The sequence below is a fragment of the Neltuma alba genome, unplaced genomic scaffold, assembly GCF_004799145.2.
Source record: "Neltuma alba isolate B1F8T4 unplaced genomic scaffold, ASM479914v2 tig00011591_pilon, whole genome shotgun sequence".
Taxonomy (NCBI): Eukaryota; Viridiplantae; Streptophyta; class Magnoliopsida; order Fabales; family Fabaceae; genus Neltuma; species Neltuma alba.
The window spans coordinates 15,599-34,598 of record NW_021636244.1 but is presented as its reverse complement, the minus strand read 5'-3'; the positions used below and the strand labels follow the sequence as shown (position 1 = coordinate 34,598).

The window sequence follows — 19,000 nt, the reverse complement described above, 5'->3', positions numbered from 1 at the left end:
GTGTTGGGTTGGCTTTCTGTTTCAGGGGATATTTAGATGAAACCAAACTATGATTTAAAGAATAGTTTTTGGAGAAGAGATTTTTAAAAAAATAGATTTTGATAAAATGAGAATATTTGGATAATTGTTATCAGAAGCACTTTTTATATGTATAAATTACTAAAAAGAGCATAAGTTAATATGATGATTACATAAAAGATAGATTTTATAATATATTTTTATTTGAAGTAATAAATTTTTAATAGTATATTTTTTTAACACAATAAATAATATATAAAAACGTAATTAATAAATAATTAGTATGTATATATGTATTTATAAAATATAAGATTAAATATGTTTTTAAAAAAATAATTTTTTTTGTCAACAGAAAAATATTATTTTACCTTAAAAATTTTAAATATGAAATCCCATAATATTTTTTCACAATTAGGTTTTTTTTTAACAATATACTAACTCTTATTTTTAATATAAGAGCTATTTTGATATTCAATTTGGTCTTAAATATAAAACTCAAATCCATTTTATTTATTATATTTATCTATTTTTTTAAAGTAGTCCTTGTAGTAATTATACATGTTAAATATTTCATCAAATGGTACTTCTAGCAAATACACATGATTAGAACGGATATTTTAAGAAAGATAATACCTATTTATTACAAATAGTTAACTTAACTAATTTTTTTAATCTACTCAAATTAATTACCTAACTTTTATATTAATAATTAGAAGTAGTATTACGATGTGAAAAAAAAGGACCATATTTTCAAAAAGCAAAATTTTTTTTTTTGCTTTTCGTGAAATTATGGTTTTGGAACAAACTAAGATTTTCTGAAAAATCAGCTTGTCTAAGTAATCTCTTGTCAAAACCATGGTTTAGGGTGGAAAAGCACTTTTTTTGAAATTGCCAAACACCTTCTTAGTTCATTTGAATTTTGTTCAAATTGACTGAGTGTTGCTGGCGAGTTTTTTTTATGTGATTTTTTTATTTGAGTTTGAATAAAATTGACATTTTATAAAATTGTTTTCAAGAAATTCGTTTCATTTACCAGTAATCTCTAATTGACTCACACTTAATTAATGAAAGGTGTTTTTAGAATAAGGTCATTGAGAAATTATTATTTGCTTCAGAACATCTTGTATTAAGAAATATCAAACCATTTAAAAAAAGTTAAATTTAAAGGGTACTTCTACTTCAACTGGCGGAGGGGGAGGATATATTTTTAGATACCAACTACGTCTAAGTTCTACTACCTTCTGTCTCTAGTATAAGATTTTATTTTATTTTTATTTTTATTTTAAATATAAGATCTCAATCTATTTTGTTTCTAATATTTATGTATTTTTTCATAAGATAGTTCTTCTAATAATAATAATTCTATCCAATATACTTGATTAGTAAAGATATTTTAAAAAAACAACGTCTATTTATTACAAATAACTAATTTAATTTATTTTCTTAATCTTTTTAAATTAATCAACTAGTTATTATAATTGGTTCCGGAAGCAGTAATAATGTTTACATTCGAGAAGGAAGGGAATATACAGACACACCAGACCCCACTTGCACCCACGGTTCGATATCTTCGTCATCACATCACAGTTGCAAATTAGCAGTAACATGTAACATGTAAAAATGAATTCCTAAAAATAAAATGTTACTCTTTTTATCTTAAATATCAGATTTATTTTATGATATAAAATTATAACAAAAAATATATTTTTTATGAATCATTAATTTTAATTATTAATATCTAAAAGGCACGTTTTAAGTGTAAAACCAAACTACGTACACTATTATATTACTTTTTTATTTTAAATATAAGACTTAATTTATAATATAATTTATATTTAGTATATGAAGAATAGTTAATTTGACTCACTCTTAATTGAATTAAAAAAAAAAAAAAGACACAACCTTATTAATTATTATAACGCTCCTCAGTACTATAAGCCTGCACTTATTTGCTTTACGCGCGCGCGCGCATATATATAAAAAATATATATATATATATATAAATATTATGACTCTTGCCCTCTTTCTACACCGATGATTCAAGACATGGATCTCCTCCACTTAGGATGATGAGCCTTAGCCTTGAGCAGTCTCGTCCTTACGTGCATAGGCGTTTGTGCCTGGAGCCCCACAGTCCCATTGTCATCATTTTCATCTTCTGTGCTATTCATCTCCACACTCCTACTCCCGCCGCCTCTGGCAGTAGAGGTGGCCATTATCGCAGGCTTCTTCCACCAGAAGAACCCCAGCTTCCTCTTCTCCGTCATCTTCTCCATCTGCGCCTGCATCGCATTGCATTGGCTTTGCAGCCTCACCACCTCTTCCTTCAGCTTCTTTATCTCCTTCCCTTGGTTTCCCACCATTTCTCGCCTCGACACGCACCTCGCCGGCTCCAACTGATGGTGGTTCAGTTTGGTTTGCTCCGAGAAGAGCACCTGCAACACTGCTCGGACCGGCAAGCGTTCGTTTTGAGCCGCATGAAGCGACGCCTCCGGCGTGAGTTTGCTGCTATCTATCAGCCTGCACAATCTCTTCCTTGCTTGCTTCGATACCCCTGTATGCGCCTTCAACAAAATCACTGTCACTTTCCTGGATTCCTAATTAATTGTATCAGGTGGCTTTGATTTTGTATATTAATTAACAGTAGATTGATAGGTGGATAGTTAACTCGATCCATAATGAAGCACTCTGACTAACATAATTAAACGCATGTCACATACTTTGAGGTAAGTGTCAATGGCTCTGTACAAGCCATCGTCTGTAGTTCTTGCATGAGGAGGAAGAGCTCCGGCGAGCGCAACGAACTCAGACAGGCTCAAATTGGCATCAATGGCTGCCTCGGCGAGGTACGAATCCACTAACTTAGCTACCTTAAGCAAAGCAGCACCGCTCTTCGCTCCCTCGCCATTCAAACTCAGGAACTCATTCACCAACCTAATCACGAGCTCTACATCCAATAATGTCCCGCAGGTGTGATTGAAAGAAGGAATCATTAGCTCCTTCAACAAAGCCTCATCCAGCTGCCGCGAAATCTTCTTCTCAAGCTCCGATCTGAATGCGGCCTCAACGCCGATCATGTTGGCTGTTCTGAGAAGGCGAAGCAGGAAATTACAGGGGATCGAGTTTTTCTCTGGAGGCAGAACGCCCACTAGGGTTTCGACGAAGAAGCGCTTCTTCATCCACGAAACGGCGACGCTTTCGGGGGATTCCTGGAATTGGGTGAGGCTTCGTTCTGCGACGTCGATTGAAGAGAGTTCAGGGAGCCATTTGGAGGCGTAGTGAGTGATAACGGAGCCGATTAGGTCTGCACACACGCCTTTTGATTTAATGCCTGAGAGAGTTTTCACGAAGAAGTCGATGTCGAGAATGCAAGCATCGTCCAACCAGCTCTCAGAGGAACACCCATCTGCTTGGTCGGACTGCTTCGTCATCATTTTGGTGGTCGTGAGAAGAAGAAGAAGAAGAAGAAGAACCTCGTTGCTATGGCGGAGCTTCTGGTGGTAAGGATCTCTGGTTGATGCATATATAGAAGGAAGGAAGATTTTTTGAGGAGATGGACAAGGAAATTAAGGGACCACAGATTATGAACACAGCACAAAATATTCCCTGACTCGATCGGACGGAGAAGATGAGTTAAAGTGATGGTCGGAGGAAGATATATATGAGGAAGAAGAAGATCCACAAATGCATGAAAGCGACTTGAAAAGCAGACGTCTCTCTTCTCTCTTCTCTCTTCTCGTTCCTCGTCTTTGCATGTGCACAACATAATCCCAAGGAATCTCAATGGGAATAGCAGACAATTTTCCAGGTTTTTTTTTTGGTTGCCTTTCCTACTCCGTACTGGTCTTTTAATCACGAGTCTATGGCACCATGATGACATGTGGAGCTCCCAAATGCTCACGCCTTGCTCTTGGCGGACAAAATCATACTGATCTTTTAGTACAAAATTACTTAAACAATAAGTTAACTCAGAATCAGATACATAATCATAGAAATCATGAGATGCGCGAGATAATATGAATGAATGGTTACGCACCTTTTAGCTTACCTCCCCTCTATCCACGTATTTTGTAAAGTTTTTATTATTAACTACTGGCTTCTATTCTAGTTATAAAATTCTGCTTGTAGTCTACAAATAAGTTTTTATAATTAAGATTAGAAGTAGTATTATCTTAATTTAATAATGCAATTAGTAGATTTGTTTTCAGCTTTTTAATAAACCCCATTAAGGAGCCAGTTTCGGTGTTGAGCATAATAATGCTTAACTTTAGAGTTAATTCTACATCATTCAAATATGGTTTTAATAGTCTTGATTTGAAAAATTGACATTCAAAATACTATATTTATTTTGGATTACGTACATATTTAAAAAAAATTTAAAATAAAAATATGAAAAAATTAAATCTCAACCATTCATATTAAATTTTATGGTTCATATTTAATGAATATCATGGTACTCATCGAATTCTACTGAAAGTAAGAAATGGATGAGCATTGTCAAGACTCAAAAGTGGGATGAGCATTGTCAAGACTCAAAAGTGAATAAAATCACTTATAGTTATATTTCACATAAGTCGATATAAAAATTTTCTCATATACTTATTTTGTATTCTATAAGTCACGATTGAAAAAGCTGTCTATATTCCAAACGGCCCTTTAGATGACACGTAGCTTGTGAGATCATTGTTGTTATGTATACATATTTTACTCGTTGGTTTTGAAGCAGACAAATGCATCCCCGGGTATTGGGCCCACTTCATTCATTATTTGGTCCAGCCCACCGAAGAATCTAAAGAGACTCATTGCTCCACATTTGATTGGGCAAGGGAATATCGGTTATCCATGGCAGGTTGGTTCTCCTCCTCCTTATTTGTTTAGGGTGCATGGGTTGATATTTTTCCATCACTCTTGTCTTGTTGCAACTTGCAATCAGGTTTTCCGGCGTTTGGGACGGGCTTTCGCTTCCATCTGATATTAAGCGTCCCCCAGAAACAAGTGCCCGAAAATTAGGATTTCTTCTTTTCTCAGCTATATATTTTACCTTTTTTTTTTGGGTAAATATGTGAATTTTTACTTTTATTAGAGGAGGAAATGAGGAATGATGGAGAATCTGACATGGTTCTAGTGTCTTCAACTCCCTTAAAACCACACAGCTCCGTAACAAAATAGTTTGAAAGCATAACTCGTTTGGCTCACTGAATAGAGAACAAAATGGGGGGACATAAATTATGCAAACAAGTTCTTCCTTTCAGGTTAAAAACAATACTCCCTCCAATTCAAAATATAAGCTAAACTTAGTTCGTGGGGCTTAAAATTTTTTTTATAAGGTAACATTTACTTTTGTCTGAGCATTTAATGAGTTTTTTTTTTAATTTTACCTCTTATATATTCTCTTTCCTCTTTGATTCATTTATTGCATCTTTTACTTATTCTTTTCATTAATAAGGGTATATTTGGAGGAAAAAAATACCTACCTTATATATTTATTATTTTAAACTGATTTTACTAGTTTCTTGTAAATAGATAAAGTTTATCTTATATTTTAAACGGGAGGGAGTACTAAAAAAGTCAACATTCTGTAAAGGAGAAAACTTTGATGGAAAGGACTAAAGAAGTGAGGACCAAATTGGTGGAATACCCTGTTTCTGGGGTTTGTGGATGGAGAAAGAAATCCTTTAGTCTGAAGAACAGCCTCCATTTCTCAGTTGCTTGCTTCAGGCCTTCAGGGAGGCGAATGCAGACAGAGAATCATAGGAGCGAGAGAGAATGTAACCGGGGGAGGAAAAACAATTTCCAAAAAAAAAAAAAATCTTAAAGGGAGTATTTGCTAGGTGTTAATACCTTTTATATGTGTAGTTTAACGGAATGAATTTCAGTACCCATTGTAGTAATAAGCATCGTAATACTTATCAAATTTTCACCATTCAAATTTAATATGAACGGTTGAGATTTAATACTTAATATGTTTGTTTTTCAAAAAACATTTTTCTAATAGATACATAATTCAAAATAAATATAATTTCTTAACTATATATTTTTAAAAAAATTAGTTTTTATTTAAAAATCACTAGTTAAAAATTTTAAGTCTAAACCATTAAAATTAATTTTAAATAGTTTAGATTTTATTGCAACAATAAATATCATAATATTTATCACTGTGATTAATATTGAAACTGGTTCCATAGTTTAGCAGCCTCCACCGAACCCTCAAAGCAAAGGTTGAGGTATGAGGAAGGCAAGACAAGACTAAGCAGGTGGGAATTCTGAAATTTTGGCAAATAAATAAACAAATATATGAAGCCTGAAAGGGAAAAAAACCACAAGGGGTCGGTAAATTTAAGGGACAAATTCAATAAAGGACCATGTAAGGCACATAATTAAAAAGTTAGACCCAAAATATTTTGAAATTTCATAGAAGATCAAGGGAATGATTTAACATTACGTTCCTATGATCACAAGAGGAAGTAATCAATTTCAGGTCTTAGAAAGTTAAACAAGAATTATGGAAATGATATGTTAAGATATTCTAAAGTCATTTTTATACCCTCCAAGAATTTTTTGTAACTCTATCAGTTATCACATGTATAATGTGGATATCACTTTATATTTGGATTAGTTTAACTTTAATTACTCCTCTGATTCTTAATATAGGACCCAATTGTTGAGTTGATTTTAGTCCTAAATATAAGACCCAATTCTCATATTTATCAATTTTTTCTAAATTACCCATATGGATACTCCCTCAACCATAATCAAATAGAAGAGGAAGAGAGGGTATTAAGAAAGATGATTATGGTATTTTAAGAAAAACGTATCACATTTCTTATAATTAACTAACTTCCTTAATCTAATCAAATTAGTTAAATGAGTTTTATATTAAAGATCGAAGGAGTATTATAGGAGTGAAAGTGTTTATAAACAGTAGTGGCTTATATTTATTTAGATCCTAAATAAGTAGGAACGCAAAAGGATTCCATGAGCAATTTTGGCAGCAGGTGAAGGAAGTCCCTACAGGTCAGTTTCTACTTTCTATACCATCCACCCAAACACGCCCCATTATGTAATTGTTTGTCAAAAATCAGAATACTGGCAGCCCCCAACACACCATACGTAGACGAATCATATAAAATTTAATAAATAACTCTTATTATTTATGCCCTGTTAATAATTTATCTCGTGATTAATTTTATTATCTGTATTGATGATTTGATATTGATGATAAGTGTCGCACATAGTTATATTTTTATGTCAATTTTTAAATGTATGACTGAAAAAATATAAATTCGTAGTTATTTACCTCAACTCTTAAATACTCTTTTGTTCTTCGGATAATTATTTAAAGCAAGGGGGGGGGGGGAAGGTGGAACTTGGGTCACTTGACAACAAATTACAAAACTCCTTGGACTTTGCTTGTGCAATGGCAACAAACCATATAATGGTAATAATGCTCAAAGAGAACAACCATCATCAATTCATATAAATTCATATATCTATACTTGTAAATTCATTTTAGAGGATGTTTGGATGGATTCAAAACTATGGTTTTAAAAGTACTTTTAGTATATGGAGGAGTTTATCTTGATTTGTGTAAAAAGCATTTTTAAAAAAGCATTTTTCCTGATAGCCAAACACCTCCGTAGTAGCAGTAAATTTCGTTTCATGAAAATGGGAAGATTAGACAATGTGGGCCCAACCACAAAATTGGGCCAGTGGGAGCCCAAATCATTGAGATTCCTTAGGCCCATACCTCCGGACCCTCTCATCAATCCACTCTCTCATGTCCTTCAACACCAGATTAGCGCAGTCGTCGGGCTCCCCTTGGATCAGCGAATGGTACATCCCATCGTAAAGCTTCAAGCTCTTGTCCTCACTGGATGCTTTCTCGTACAGCAGACGCGAAGATGACGGGCATGTCACTCCGTCGGCGGTTCCGTGGACAGTGAGAAACGGCGCCGTCACTCGGGAGAAATTATCCTGTATGTACTGGCACACCCTAGCCAGCTCCCTCATTGTGCCAACCCTAGGTGGGCCCGTGTACCTTCGGGGATTGGACGCTATGATCTTCAGCTTCTCAGGGTCCTTTATGGCTTTTCCCACCATTTTGTTGTCCGGCATCGTCGCCCACGTGTCAGCTATCCCGAACAGCAGACCGTACAGGAACAGCCGAACCTGTCATCCACCAGAAAATCACCAACCCCCTTAACATTTCTTTACAAAACAATTTCGTCGGCATTTAAGTATTTAACAGCTTGTGAAGACAAAGTTATTTAATCAGATTACCTAAATAAATTAGTATCTCACGAAAATTCAATACTTCTTCTGATCTTAATTATAAGAATTAACTGATCAATATGAAAATATTAAAAAAATAAATTAAATTATTTATATATAATAAACATATATTGTTTTTTTTAAATATTCTTAATAATCAAATATAATGGCCAGAATTATCATTATTAGAATTAATTTAAAAAATATATAAACATGACAAATAAAATATATTAAAATTTTATATTTAAAACTAAAATAAAAACTAAATAAGATTTTATATTATTCATCGTAATATGTTTTTTTTTAAAATACCTTGCTGGGCTTCATGTTCTCGGGCATGACGAACAGCGGGGGCCGAGAAGATCAGACCGGTCCACGTGTCGGGGTCGGATTGGAAGTACATGAGCATGGTGGCGGCGCCGCCCATGGACTCGCCGAAGAGGAAAGCGGGAAGATGCTTGTACTGCTCACTCCGGCGGACATGAAGAAAGAAAGAGAGGGGAAGAGGCGGCGACCTTCTCCATGTCGCCGAGGTAGCATCGGATGCCGTCGGATCTGCCGTGGCCGAGGAGGTCGGCGGCGAAGACGGCGTAGCCCCAGGTGGCGTAGTGGATGCAGATCTTCTGGAAGAGCCAGCCGGTGTCGGAGCCGTAGCCGTGACTCATGAAGACGGTGGCCTTAACGGGAGTGGCGGGATCCAGAGGAAGAAAGGATTGAGTAAAGATTTTGCCATTGGGAGTCTGGAAGTAAGATTTAGAATTGCGAACTCCTTGAGAGGCGTAGTAGTCTTCCTCGGGCATATCGCCCCAGAAATTAGGAGGAGTAGTTTCAGAAGAAGCCATGATGTTGGGAGGCAAAGCAAGGAAGGCGTGCAGAGCTGTGATTTTAAAGAAGCCACTTTGGATCTCTGAGTTTCGTGCTTCATCAATGAAGAGATAACACGCCCGGGAGTTGGTGAATCCACTTTTTTTTTTAAATTTAAAAATAACTAGAAAATTGGGTTGGTGGATGGTGGGTCCCGAGAGGTTAGGTGCACTCTATTTCGTTTTTTGGGGTTTTTGAATTATGATTCCCCACTGTGGAATTATTTTTTTATAATCTTTCCTTTATTGTAAGGCTTTTTTTTAAACTAAATTATGTGATTTTAAAAATAATTAATATGTAATGAATGTAATTTTTTTCAAATATACCCTATACATAAATAAATAAATAAATATGAAAGGATAATAATAAGATAAAAGAAGATAATGTATTAAATATATTAAATTAGAGGTAAAATAAGTAATAATATATTAAATATTCAGACAAACTCAAAAAAAAATTATAAAAAGAAACAGACCTATTCATAAAATTGGATCTTATAATAAAATATAGAGGGAGTAAGTTATTCCTTTGACCATCCCTGTTTATTTATTTATCTGTTTATTCTTGGAATTAAACATTGCGTGAGCTAATTTAAGACTAAAATCTTCGGGGGGAAATAAACAGAGAGAATATTGATGATTTAGCCGTGAACTACACGTAGGTGTCATGAACTATGCATTTTAGGAGAGGCACATTTTTTCGAAGAAATAGATTACTTGTTCCAATATAGGCTGTTGGGTGGTACATTATAAAATACTGGAACTATTTCCTACTTTATATAAATAAATTATATTTTGGAGATTTATTTTTTTTTTTTAAATCTCATTTGGGTGGAAAGTAGGAATAAGTCTGATATTTAAAAATGGAGGATATTATGATGCTGGTATTTTTCCCTTCAGTTTTGGGGATTTGATTCATTTTGGTCTGATGGACTACATTTGTTCAGGTTTAGCTAGAAATTTTCCCTTTTGTACATGGGGTCAAAAACAATGGTAATTAATGGCATAAACTAATGGATCAAATTAATAGAAGTGCTAGCAAAATAATAGTTATGGTGTTAAATAAATTTACTCACGTCAAGGAATATTTAAAAGAATAATGCAACGGATAGGATAAAGCAAAAAAAAAAAAACTTATCTGGTCCTATTTATAAATCACTTCTAACATATTTTATATAGACAAAAAAAATCTTAAACTTCATTAACTCTTATTTAAAATTTAACAATTTTTTAATTTTATGTCTATTAAATATACATTATACCTCATGTAAACAAAATCAATATAATAATAAATTAAAAATAAAATTGTATATCCACATAAAAATTTTTTCAAATGCCCTATAAATAAGACCCAAAAAATTTTGCTCTTTCTGTCTTGTAAACAAGACCAAAAGAGTGCATATATATGTATGTATATATATTATATTACCTTTCGTCCTTAATATTGATTTATTTTAATGAAAAAATTAAACTATAAAATAAACGTTTATAAACATTGCTCGTATTTCAATTAAGAATATTACTTATAAATCATTTCAAACAAAATTAGAAAAGGAACAGGCTGATGGTGTCAACATCTGGAATGAATCGATGCGCTGGTGCGACCCTACTGGTCAGAAATGTTGTCCAATAGAACACCATGAATGTGCGTTTTGCATTATGTCACAGGACAGAATGCCTAAATAAATACTTCTCCATTCCCAATATAACATTTAATTAATTAATTTAAATAAATTAAAAATATCAGTTAAATAAAATTTTTTTAATTCCTTTCCTCCTTCTCCTACTTAATTATTATTAAGAAAATATCAACATAATTAATTTTAAAAAATTAATAAATATAATCAATTTTCATATTAAGTCCCGAAAATAATAAATAAATAAACAGTAAACAGACCCAGTTTTAAATACCAACAGATAATTTTCGCCCAGTAAAAGTATGCGAAAGAATGGGCTATTCCTGTTTGTGTCCATGGCAATGTAAATGGCCTTTCGCCATACTCATGGTTTTAGGTTGCGTGGGTCCCATAAGTTGGGTAGGTGGTCTTTGTCTTCTATTGGCCGCCGCGTACTGGATATAACTACATATGATGTGATATAGGAGGCATTTGCGACCTGTAAAAGTAATATTGAAAATCACTTTTACGTAAAACGAGATAAATTTTTTTATATATTTATTTCGTAAACTATAAAAGTATTTTTAAAATTATGGTTTGATTTCTATCCAAATACCCCTATAATCTACATGCCTAATTTAATTTATTTAACAAAAACATGTGAACTTTATATGTATAAACACTTAAGTTGCTTTGATATAAAAATTCTGATGAGTAGCATTATAAACCGTTAAATAGTCCTATCAAACTCGCATGAGACCTACACTAATTTTTTTTTCTTCTTTTTTTTTTCAAAACAAGAACTCATAACAAGAAATTAGAATCTGGTGGACATGATGCCCGGTGTACCGGGTTCTTCTTGGTTTGTTCAGCCTGCCTGTTGTATTATAGGTTTTGGGCAATGCTAAAGGATTTGAGTTTTTTTTCTTTTTTTCTTTTGGGGACAATAAGGAATTGAGTTAATACTTACAGAACAAGTTGATGCCTGGGTGGTTGACCCAGAAATGTTGGGCTTAGTGGGCTTCTATCGAATTTTGGGCCAGGAATTTATAAATAACCCTTGAAATAACATTAGCTTGCCGCTCAAAAAGAAAAGCAACTTAAGCAACTTAAGTATAGTGGAAGGGTTAATCCCTCGCAATGAAAAGAATTAAAATTTGAATATCGATTGAAGAAAATACTCATATTTAATATCTGATAATATCTTATAAGAAGATACATATGCCAAACAAAAAAAGTAAAAACCTAAACCACATTCTTGGTGAAAGGGCCCGAAAAAATTTGAAATAACATGACAAATGTTTTATTTTTTTTTCATCAACACACACCCAACACTTGCTTATAGGAAGGGCCACGCAGTTCAGCACGGGATGGTGCTACTCTCTCAAAGCTGGTTGAGCAAACATATAGTACCTCCAGTTCTTAATATAAGACCTCATTTGATTTTTATTTTAATCCTAAATATAATATCTCAATCCACTTTGTTTCTTATATTTATACATTGTTTTCAAGGTATTCCTTCTAATGATGATAGTTCTAACCAATATACTTCATTAGTAAGGATATTTTAGGAAAGATAATATAGGTTTATTGCAACTAACTAACTTAACTTATTTCCTTAATTTTTTTAAATTAGTGAGCTAGTTCTTATATTTAGGATCGGAAGTAATACTACGGATCGTCTTTAATATAATATTTAGTTTATAATTTAATTTGAATTACAAACTAGATCTTATATTAATGATAAAAAAATATTGTTATTCAAGGTGTTTGTTTCTAATCAAATTAAGATATGTGAATCCTTTTTTTTTGGGCCACAAGATATGTGAATCTTTTTAAATATTATTTATTCCATAACAAACTTTTGCTATTCATGTTATCGATCCTTTAAAATTCACTTGATTGAAGAAACATGTATTAAATATATAAGGCTTAAGTATCCTTCATACATTAAATTGTATGAATAACTTTTTTTTTTAATAATGACAGATTTTTTTTAAATCTGATGCCAACCTTTATTTTTCCAATATGGGTGAAGATGGCATGCCAGCAAGACTGTGGCCAGTAATGGTGAATGAGTGGGGTTTTAATTTATTTTTCTAATAACTCTTTTAAGTTTCAACATCAGTCGTCCAAGCAAATGCATAATACTACCTCCGGTCCTAATTATAAGAGCCAGTTGACTAATTTGAGGAGATTAAGAAAGTAAATTGAGTTAGTTATTTGTCTTAAATAGGTGTTGTCTTTCCTAAAATATCCTTGCTAATCAAGTGTATTGACTAGAACTATCATTATTAGAAGGGCTATTTTGAAAAAAAAAATGTATAAATATGAGAAACAAAATGGATTAAGGTCTTATATTTAGGACCAAAATAAAAGTCAAACAGGGTCTTATATTAAGGACCGGAGGTAGTATTAAATCAGTCTAGTTGATGCCTTATTATATACCTACTCATCATACATAGATAATATATATATATATATATATAAACCAGCCTAAAATATCGAACCTATTAAATTAAAAAAAAAACAATAGATTGATATATAATAAGATTGTATAAGATATTATTAGTTGAAATAGTAAGCAATGTCATCCCATAAAAAGAAGAACACAAATTCAAATCTTAAAAGCATACTTATTGAGAAGTCTTTAATCTTAATACTCCGTATTCGACAGAGATTAATCTCAAATGTAAAGTGACTCCGGTAGATTTTAAGTTTATGAAAGAAAAATTGAACAAGAAATTAGTATTGCCTCCAGTCATGCATATAATAGGTCACTTGTACTCTAAATTATGCTATGAACAAGCTAATATTTAGGATACGAGGTAGTAAGATATTAGTACAAAAGATAATGGCATGTTCCTTTACAGGACAAAAGATGTGGCGGATTAAACTATAATTAAAATAATAATTTCACGAAAAGCTATCATTAGGCTTTGTTTTCTTGCATCGCTGTCCCTGACTCTGTCATATAATTGGACATTATCCAGCCAATATTTATTGACATCCTTCAACGTTGTCATCTTCTTCTACCAGCATTTCATTTCATTTAAAAAAAAAAACTGCCTTTTGTTTTTCATTTTTTGAAAAAGCCCTAGGTATTGGAATATTATTATTGCATACCTGCAGGAGGGTTTTACTGCTACTATATTATTCCTATATATGAGGCAGCTTTAATTAAGTTTGGTGTTTACATTATCAAAGATAACGAACTGTTCAGCTTTTTAAATGTACAGTTGGCTCTTGATACGAGGCAGCTTTATTAAAAAGTTGGCAAATGAAGAAGCCAACGATAACAACAACGAAGTTCACGACATTTTATATTTATTGTGTTGTGTCCATCCAACCGATAGTCTCCCTGTTATTTACTGCTTGATATATGAGACAGAAAGTTACCTTTCAGCACCTAAAAACAACTCAACATAAATGAAATCAGACAGACACAAATATTTATATGAATAGTGATTTAAGGAATTATGATGTCATCGTTTCCCAGCTGAGATTTACCAACTGTTATATAGGGTTTGAGATGAGTTAACAGCACAGATACACACTTTTGTTAGAGAAAGTGCTGGGTTGTACCAATAAGTGATTGGTTTTATAAGAAGTAGAATACGTGTTTGAATTTTGAGAAACACATTTTCTGGAAAAGATAAATTCTTTGTTCTGATAAGCACAAACATTCTCTTATTGAAAACAATTCTATTCGAAACACTATTAAGTACTAAATATGAATACCTCTCTGTGTGAGAATTTAAACTTTAATTCATCATATTGTGATACTAGAATAGATTAGTCGATTGTGGGGGGAGGGGGGCTGGCCTAACAACGCCTTACATCCAGACATTAGGACGGATACTAAAGGTTTAACCAAAAGGAAACAAGCATAGTAGGGCCGTCCATAATATCTAATACAGTGAATGAACAAAACAAGAGTACATGTTCGAAGCATGCTGTTGGGAGTGGGACAAAGAATAAAACACATAAAACACATATTACTGATGGCGATGTTAAGAAAAGAACATTAAAATTTTTAGGTCTCTGCAACATTGAGCATTGTGAGTGCTAATTAAAGAATATGACATAGTTTTACTCAAAAAAAAAAAAGAATATGACATAGTTGAAAATGAGGGTCCTCCCTTCTGACACAAGCCAGAAGTTCCTTTCGTCTTCCTCTGCATTGACTCATCAGCCCTCCTCTTTCACTCTTTCTTCTCTCTCCCTCTCTCTATAAAGTTTTCCCTCCTTCATATTTTTTCCCCTCATACACACACACACACACACTTTTATATATATATATATATATATCAACATAAAGGTCCTACGTCCTTAATCATCATATATATGTATGTATCTCTCTCTCTCTCTCTCTGCAACTAGCTTGTTTGAAAATGAACATGCAAGTTTGTTTCCCACACGCTGACCAAAGCTAAAATGATTCCTCCCATGGAAAAAAATCCCAATAGTATCTATCATATATGTATATATATACACACTACCTCTGGCATTTAATATAAGGAATAGTTTAACATTCAATTTAGTTCTGAATATAAGATTCCAATTTACTTTGTCTTTCATATTTATTCACTTTTTTCTAAGCTAATCCTTGTAGTAGCTAGGCATGTTAAAAGTTTCATCAAACGGTAATTGTAACTAATACATATGATTAGTAAGAATATTTTAAGAAAAATAACACATATTTATTGAAAATAACTAATATAACTAGTTTTTTTAACACACTCAAATTAGTCAACTCGTTTTTATATTAAAGATATGAAAGCTAGTATATTAGTTGTTGTGCTTACATTTAAAGTTTGTATGATTGCTCCCAGTAAATATACGTTGTCATCAGCCTATATATATATATATATATATAAAAGAAAATTAACAAAAGAGCGAGAGCGGCAAATATTCCCATCTTTTCATTATATATAAATGAGAATCTTCTTTGCACTATAATGTGTGAAAAAGAAGACAAGAGGGAAGAGATTCTTGACTTTTTTGCAGCTGCTGGAAGAGCATGCATGTTTATATCATCATCTCTGTGAATTGATAGTTTGTGTGTGTGGAAGAGAATGATATTTTGAAAACAAAATATCTCTGTGGTCTCTCCAATTTCGTGTACATATATGTGACTTCAATTGCTTTGGAGACAGGGAAAAGAGAAAGAAAGCATCAATTCAGAGAGAGACCTTTAAGATGAGGCCATCTTAGCTGATGAGATAGGTTTCTTCTGTACTTTCAATTATTTTTTCATGTGTCTTATGAAGTTGCAAGAGAAGCGAACCCTTTCCTCTCCATTTTCTTGTTTCAAGCATAAACAGAAAGATCCATATAAAGCAAGTCATAGCCTTTACCCTAAAGCTTTGAGAGTTGCAGGTTGCAGGCCCACCAAGGCCATTTCCCATACCCATCATCTCTGTACTTTTCTCTCCTTCTCCAATTGTCTCCTTCGTGTCTCTTTCTTTCTTTTTTGCCCTGCTCCTCTCTCACTCTTCAAATTAGGGTACAGTTTTTTTTTTCCCCTGAAGAGGAATGGTTCCCGCATGGCCATGTTGTCTAAGGGAAAAAGAAAACCGAAGAAAAGAAAAGTGAGGAAGGAGGGAGGTCTAGAGAGAGAAGATGAAGAAGTGGGTAGAACTTAGAAGGAAGCACGTGACGCGTATCGTAGAGTCTGAGAACAAAATCATTCTCACATGAAAGCGTGACCTTCTTGTCAGAAATAATCAAAAGACACAAAACCCCCTCATTTTAGACCCTTTTTTTTTTTGGCCTTTAAAAATATTACTATCTCTGATCCTAATTATAAGAGCTAGCTGAATAATTTGAGAAGAGTAAAAAAATAAGTTAAATTAGTTCTTTGTAATGAATATGTGTTTTTTTTCTAAAATATCCTTACGAATCAAATATATTGACTAGAACTATCATTATTAGAAGGATTTTTTTGAGAAAAATGCATAAATATGATAGATAAAGTGGATTAGGATCTCATATTTAGAATCAAAATAAAAATCAAATGAGATCTTATATTAAAGATCGAAGTTAGTATTACTCACTCACATGGTGACATGTTAAACTTCTACCGTTCTTCGGGGATTTTGTAACTAGACTTAAAAATTGTGCAATTAAAGAGGTAAAATAACTTTTCTAATGTATGAAGTTCCAAAGGTGAATAGGCTCAAAGAATCACCTTCTAGCAGGCATATTTCTTCAAGTCACATTAGAATAGGACTAATTACTTCAAAAGACCGAGACATGTTTGAACAATGAAGTTTGAAACATCAAAATTTAGCCATTTTTATTTTTATTTTTTATGTCTGAAAAAGAAAGAAGAAAACATCATTTTATCTACTTGCAAGTTAAAGTATCTAGTTTAGATAATCCATCTAATCCAAGAAGTCACTCTAACATTGTGTTTGTTATGGGTTTTCAGAAGGGAGGAAGGTGGCTCCCTTCCCCTCATTTGGCCGGAACATTTTTTAATAGAGGGAAGGAAGCTGCTCCTCTCCCCTCGTTTGGCTAAAACAATTTTTAAAGACGGAAGGGGCTCTCATTTCCTCCTCTTAGTCTCTTGTCTAAGGGTGTGTTTGGTATGAGGGATTTGGGAGGGAGTGGAGGGAAGGGGAGGGATTTTAATCATTTTTCCTTGTTTGGCAACACACAAATTTTAAGAGGGGAGGGAAAATTTTTTAAAATTTTCCATCCCCTCCCCTCCTCAACCTCCCCTCCAAAATTGGGAGGATTTGGAGGGAAAGGGTAATACATTGTCATGTTGTGACCATTATGCCCATATTTTGCCATGTTATGATCATTATGCCCATATTTTGTCATGTTGTGACCATTATGCCCATATCTTAAATAAAATAAGAACAAAATTGTCCATATTAAAATATTTTCCTCTCCCCTCCCCTCTTTCTTTATAAATCCAAACAAGATAATATTAAAATCCTTCCACTCTCCTCCCCTCCCCTTCTTTCCATTAAAATCCCTCCCCTCCCCTCCCTCTCATTGAGCCAAACATACCCTAAAAGTGAAGTTTTTTCAAGAGGAGATGAGAGAGAAAATATTTAACTTCATAACTAGCATAAAATAATATAATTTCTCATTTATCCTCTCTTTCACCCTTTCATTCTGTACTTCTCTCTCAATTTTACAATTTTAATAACTCTAATCAACTCAACTTCATTTTCCTTATATTCAACAATTCAAATAGAAAAATCAAACTACTTACAATTTTGTTAAAAAAAATGAAATGATAAAAATCATTGGGACAAAAAAATAAACGATAAAGAATTATAATATTTTTGAAAAAGTCAATATAGAGTAAAATATATAATTTTTGAATAGCTCCCATCCCTTCCCCTATTATGTCAAATATGGTATCATTAAAAATGCCTCCCCTTCCTTCCCCTCTAATCAATCTAAACGAATGATTATTAAAATCCTTCCCCTCTCCTCCCCTTTCTTCTCCTCCCCTTTGTATCTCTCCTCCTTTCCCCTATCATTTCCTTTCCTCTATTGAAATCTCTCCCCTTCTTTTTCTTCAGTTGAGCCAAACACAACGTAAGTTAGAATAGATCAGGTCATTCTTGACTAACTTTTTCTTAATATACCACTTAGATTGGTCAAGTGCTTGGATTGTCATATTCTAAAATGATCCAGTTGCCTTGATATGCATTTCTAAACTAAGATAGACTTGTCTCAATGCTCAAGAGCTACCTTTATTATTAGAATTTTCATAATTAACTGTATACAAAAAATTTTTAATACCTTTTAGTTTGAGTTGGATTAGGACTAAAAATATTATAATTATGGTGCAAACAATTTTTTAAAGTTTATAGTCGGTTTATGAAAATACAATTTTTCAGGTGAAAACTAAACCAACTTATATTATGGCTACTTGAATCACAAATTAACCATTTTCTCAAGGGAAAAAAAAAACACAAGATGGTTAAGACTTAAGACTTGAGGGGGGAAGAAACGTTAATCTAATGATGGCAACACGTGGCAGCGAGGGTGACAACTGATACCAACTGATGTGGGGCCCAGCGCCCGTTTCAGTTATTTTAATTTGAATGTTGCCAACCGTTACGTTGCCTTCTCGGGGACCTCGCTGGCTGCGCTGTGCCCCTCCCCCATTCCCGAGCCAGGTTCGCATGAGACTTATTGTTATTTTAAAATCTACAATATTCAATACTTTTTTAATCTTTAATATAAGAACTATTTAAT

General features: G+C 33.1%; 2 protein-coding genes across 2 annotated transcripts; both read right to left on the bottom strand.

The window, feature by feature from the left end:
• Positions 1 to 1,808: 1,808 nt before the first annotated feature.
• Positions 1,809 to 3,782, bottom strand: LOC114715417 (root phototropism protein 3). Its single transcript, XM_028900264.1, has 3 exons — positions 2,739 to 3,782; positions 2,018 to 2,582; positions 1,809 to 1,967 (listed from the first exon to the last, which is right to left on the bottom strand). Exons 1-2 carry the CDS (start codon positions 3,450 to 3,452, stop codon positions 2,058 to 2,060), a joined length of 1,239 nt encoding a protein of 412 aa, XP_028756097.1. The 5' UTR covers positions 3,453 to 3,782; the 3' UTR covers positions 1,809 to 1,967; positions 2,018 to 2,057.
• A 3,635-nt stretch (positions 3,783 to 7,417) lies between these two features.
• LOC114715466 (caffeoylshikimate esterase-like) lies at positions 7,418 to 9,211 on the bottom strand. The gene is given in 4 exon segments (XM_028900337.1): positions 7,418 to 8,187; positions 8,602 to 8,640; positions 8,642 to 8,788; positions 8,790 to 9,211. Coding segments are annotated over 4 exon segments (975 nt in total). The 5' UTR covers positions 9,132 to 9,211; the 3' UTR covers positions 7,418 to 7,740.
• Positions 9,212 to 19,000: the final 9,789 nt, after the last annotated feature.

Excerpts from the sequence above, each read along its gene's own strand:
- LOC114715417 (XM_028900264.1), bottom strand. The coding sequence starts at position 3,452 with ATGATGACGAAGCAGTCCGACCAAGCAGATGGGTGTTCCTCTGAGAGC. Across the intron at positions 2,583-2,738 it reads CCATTGACACTTACCTCAAA|GCGCATACAGGGGTATCGAA; the intron begins GTATGTGACATG and ends ATTTTGTTGAAG.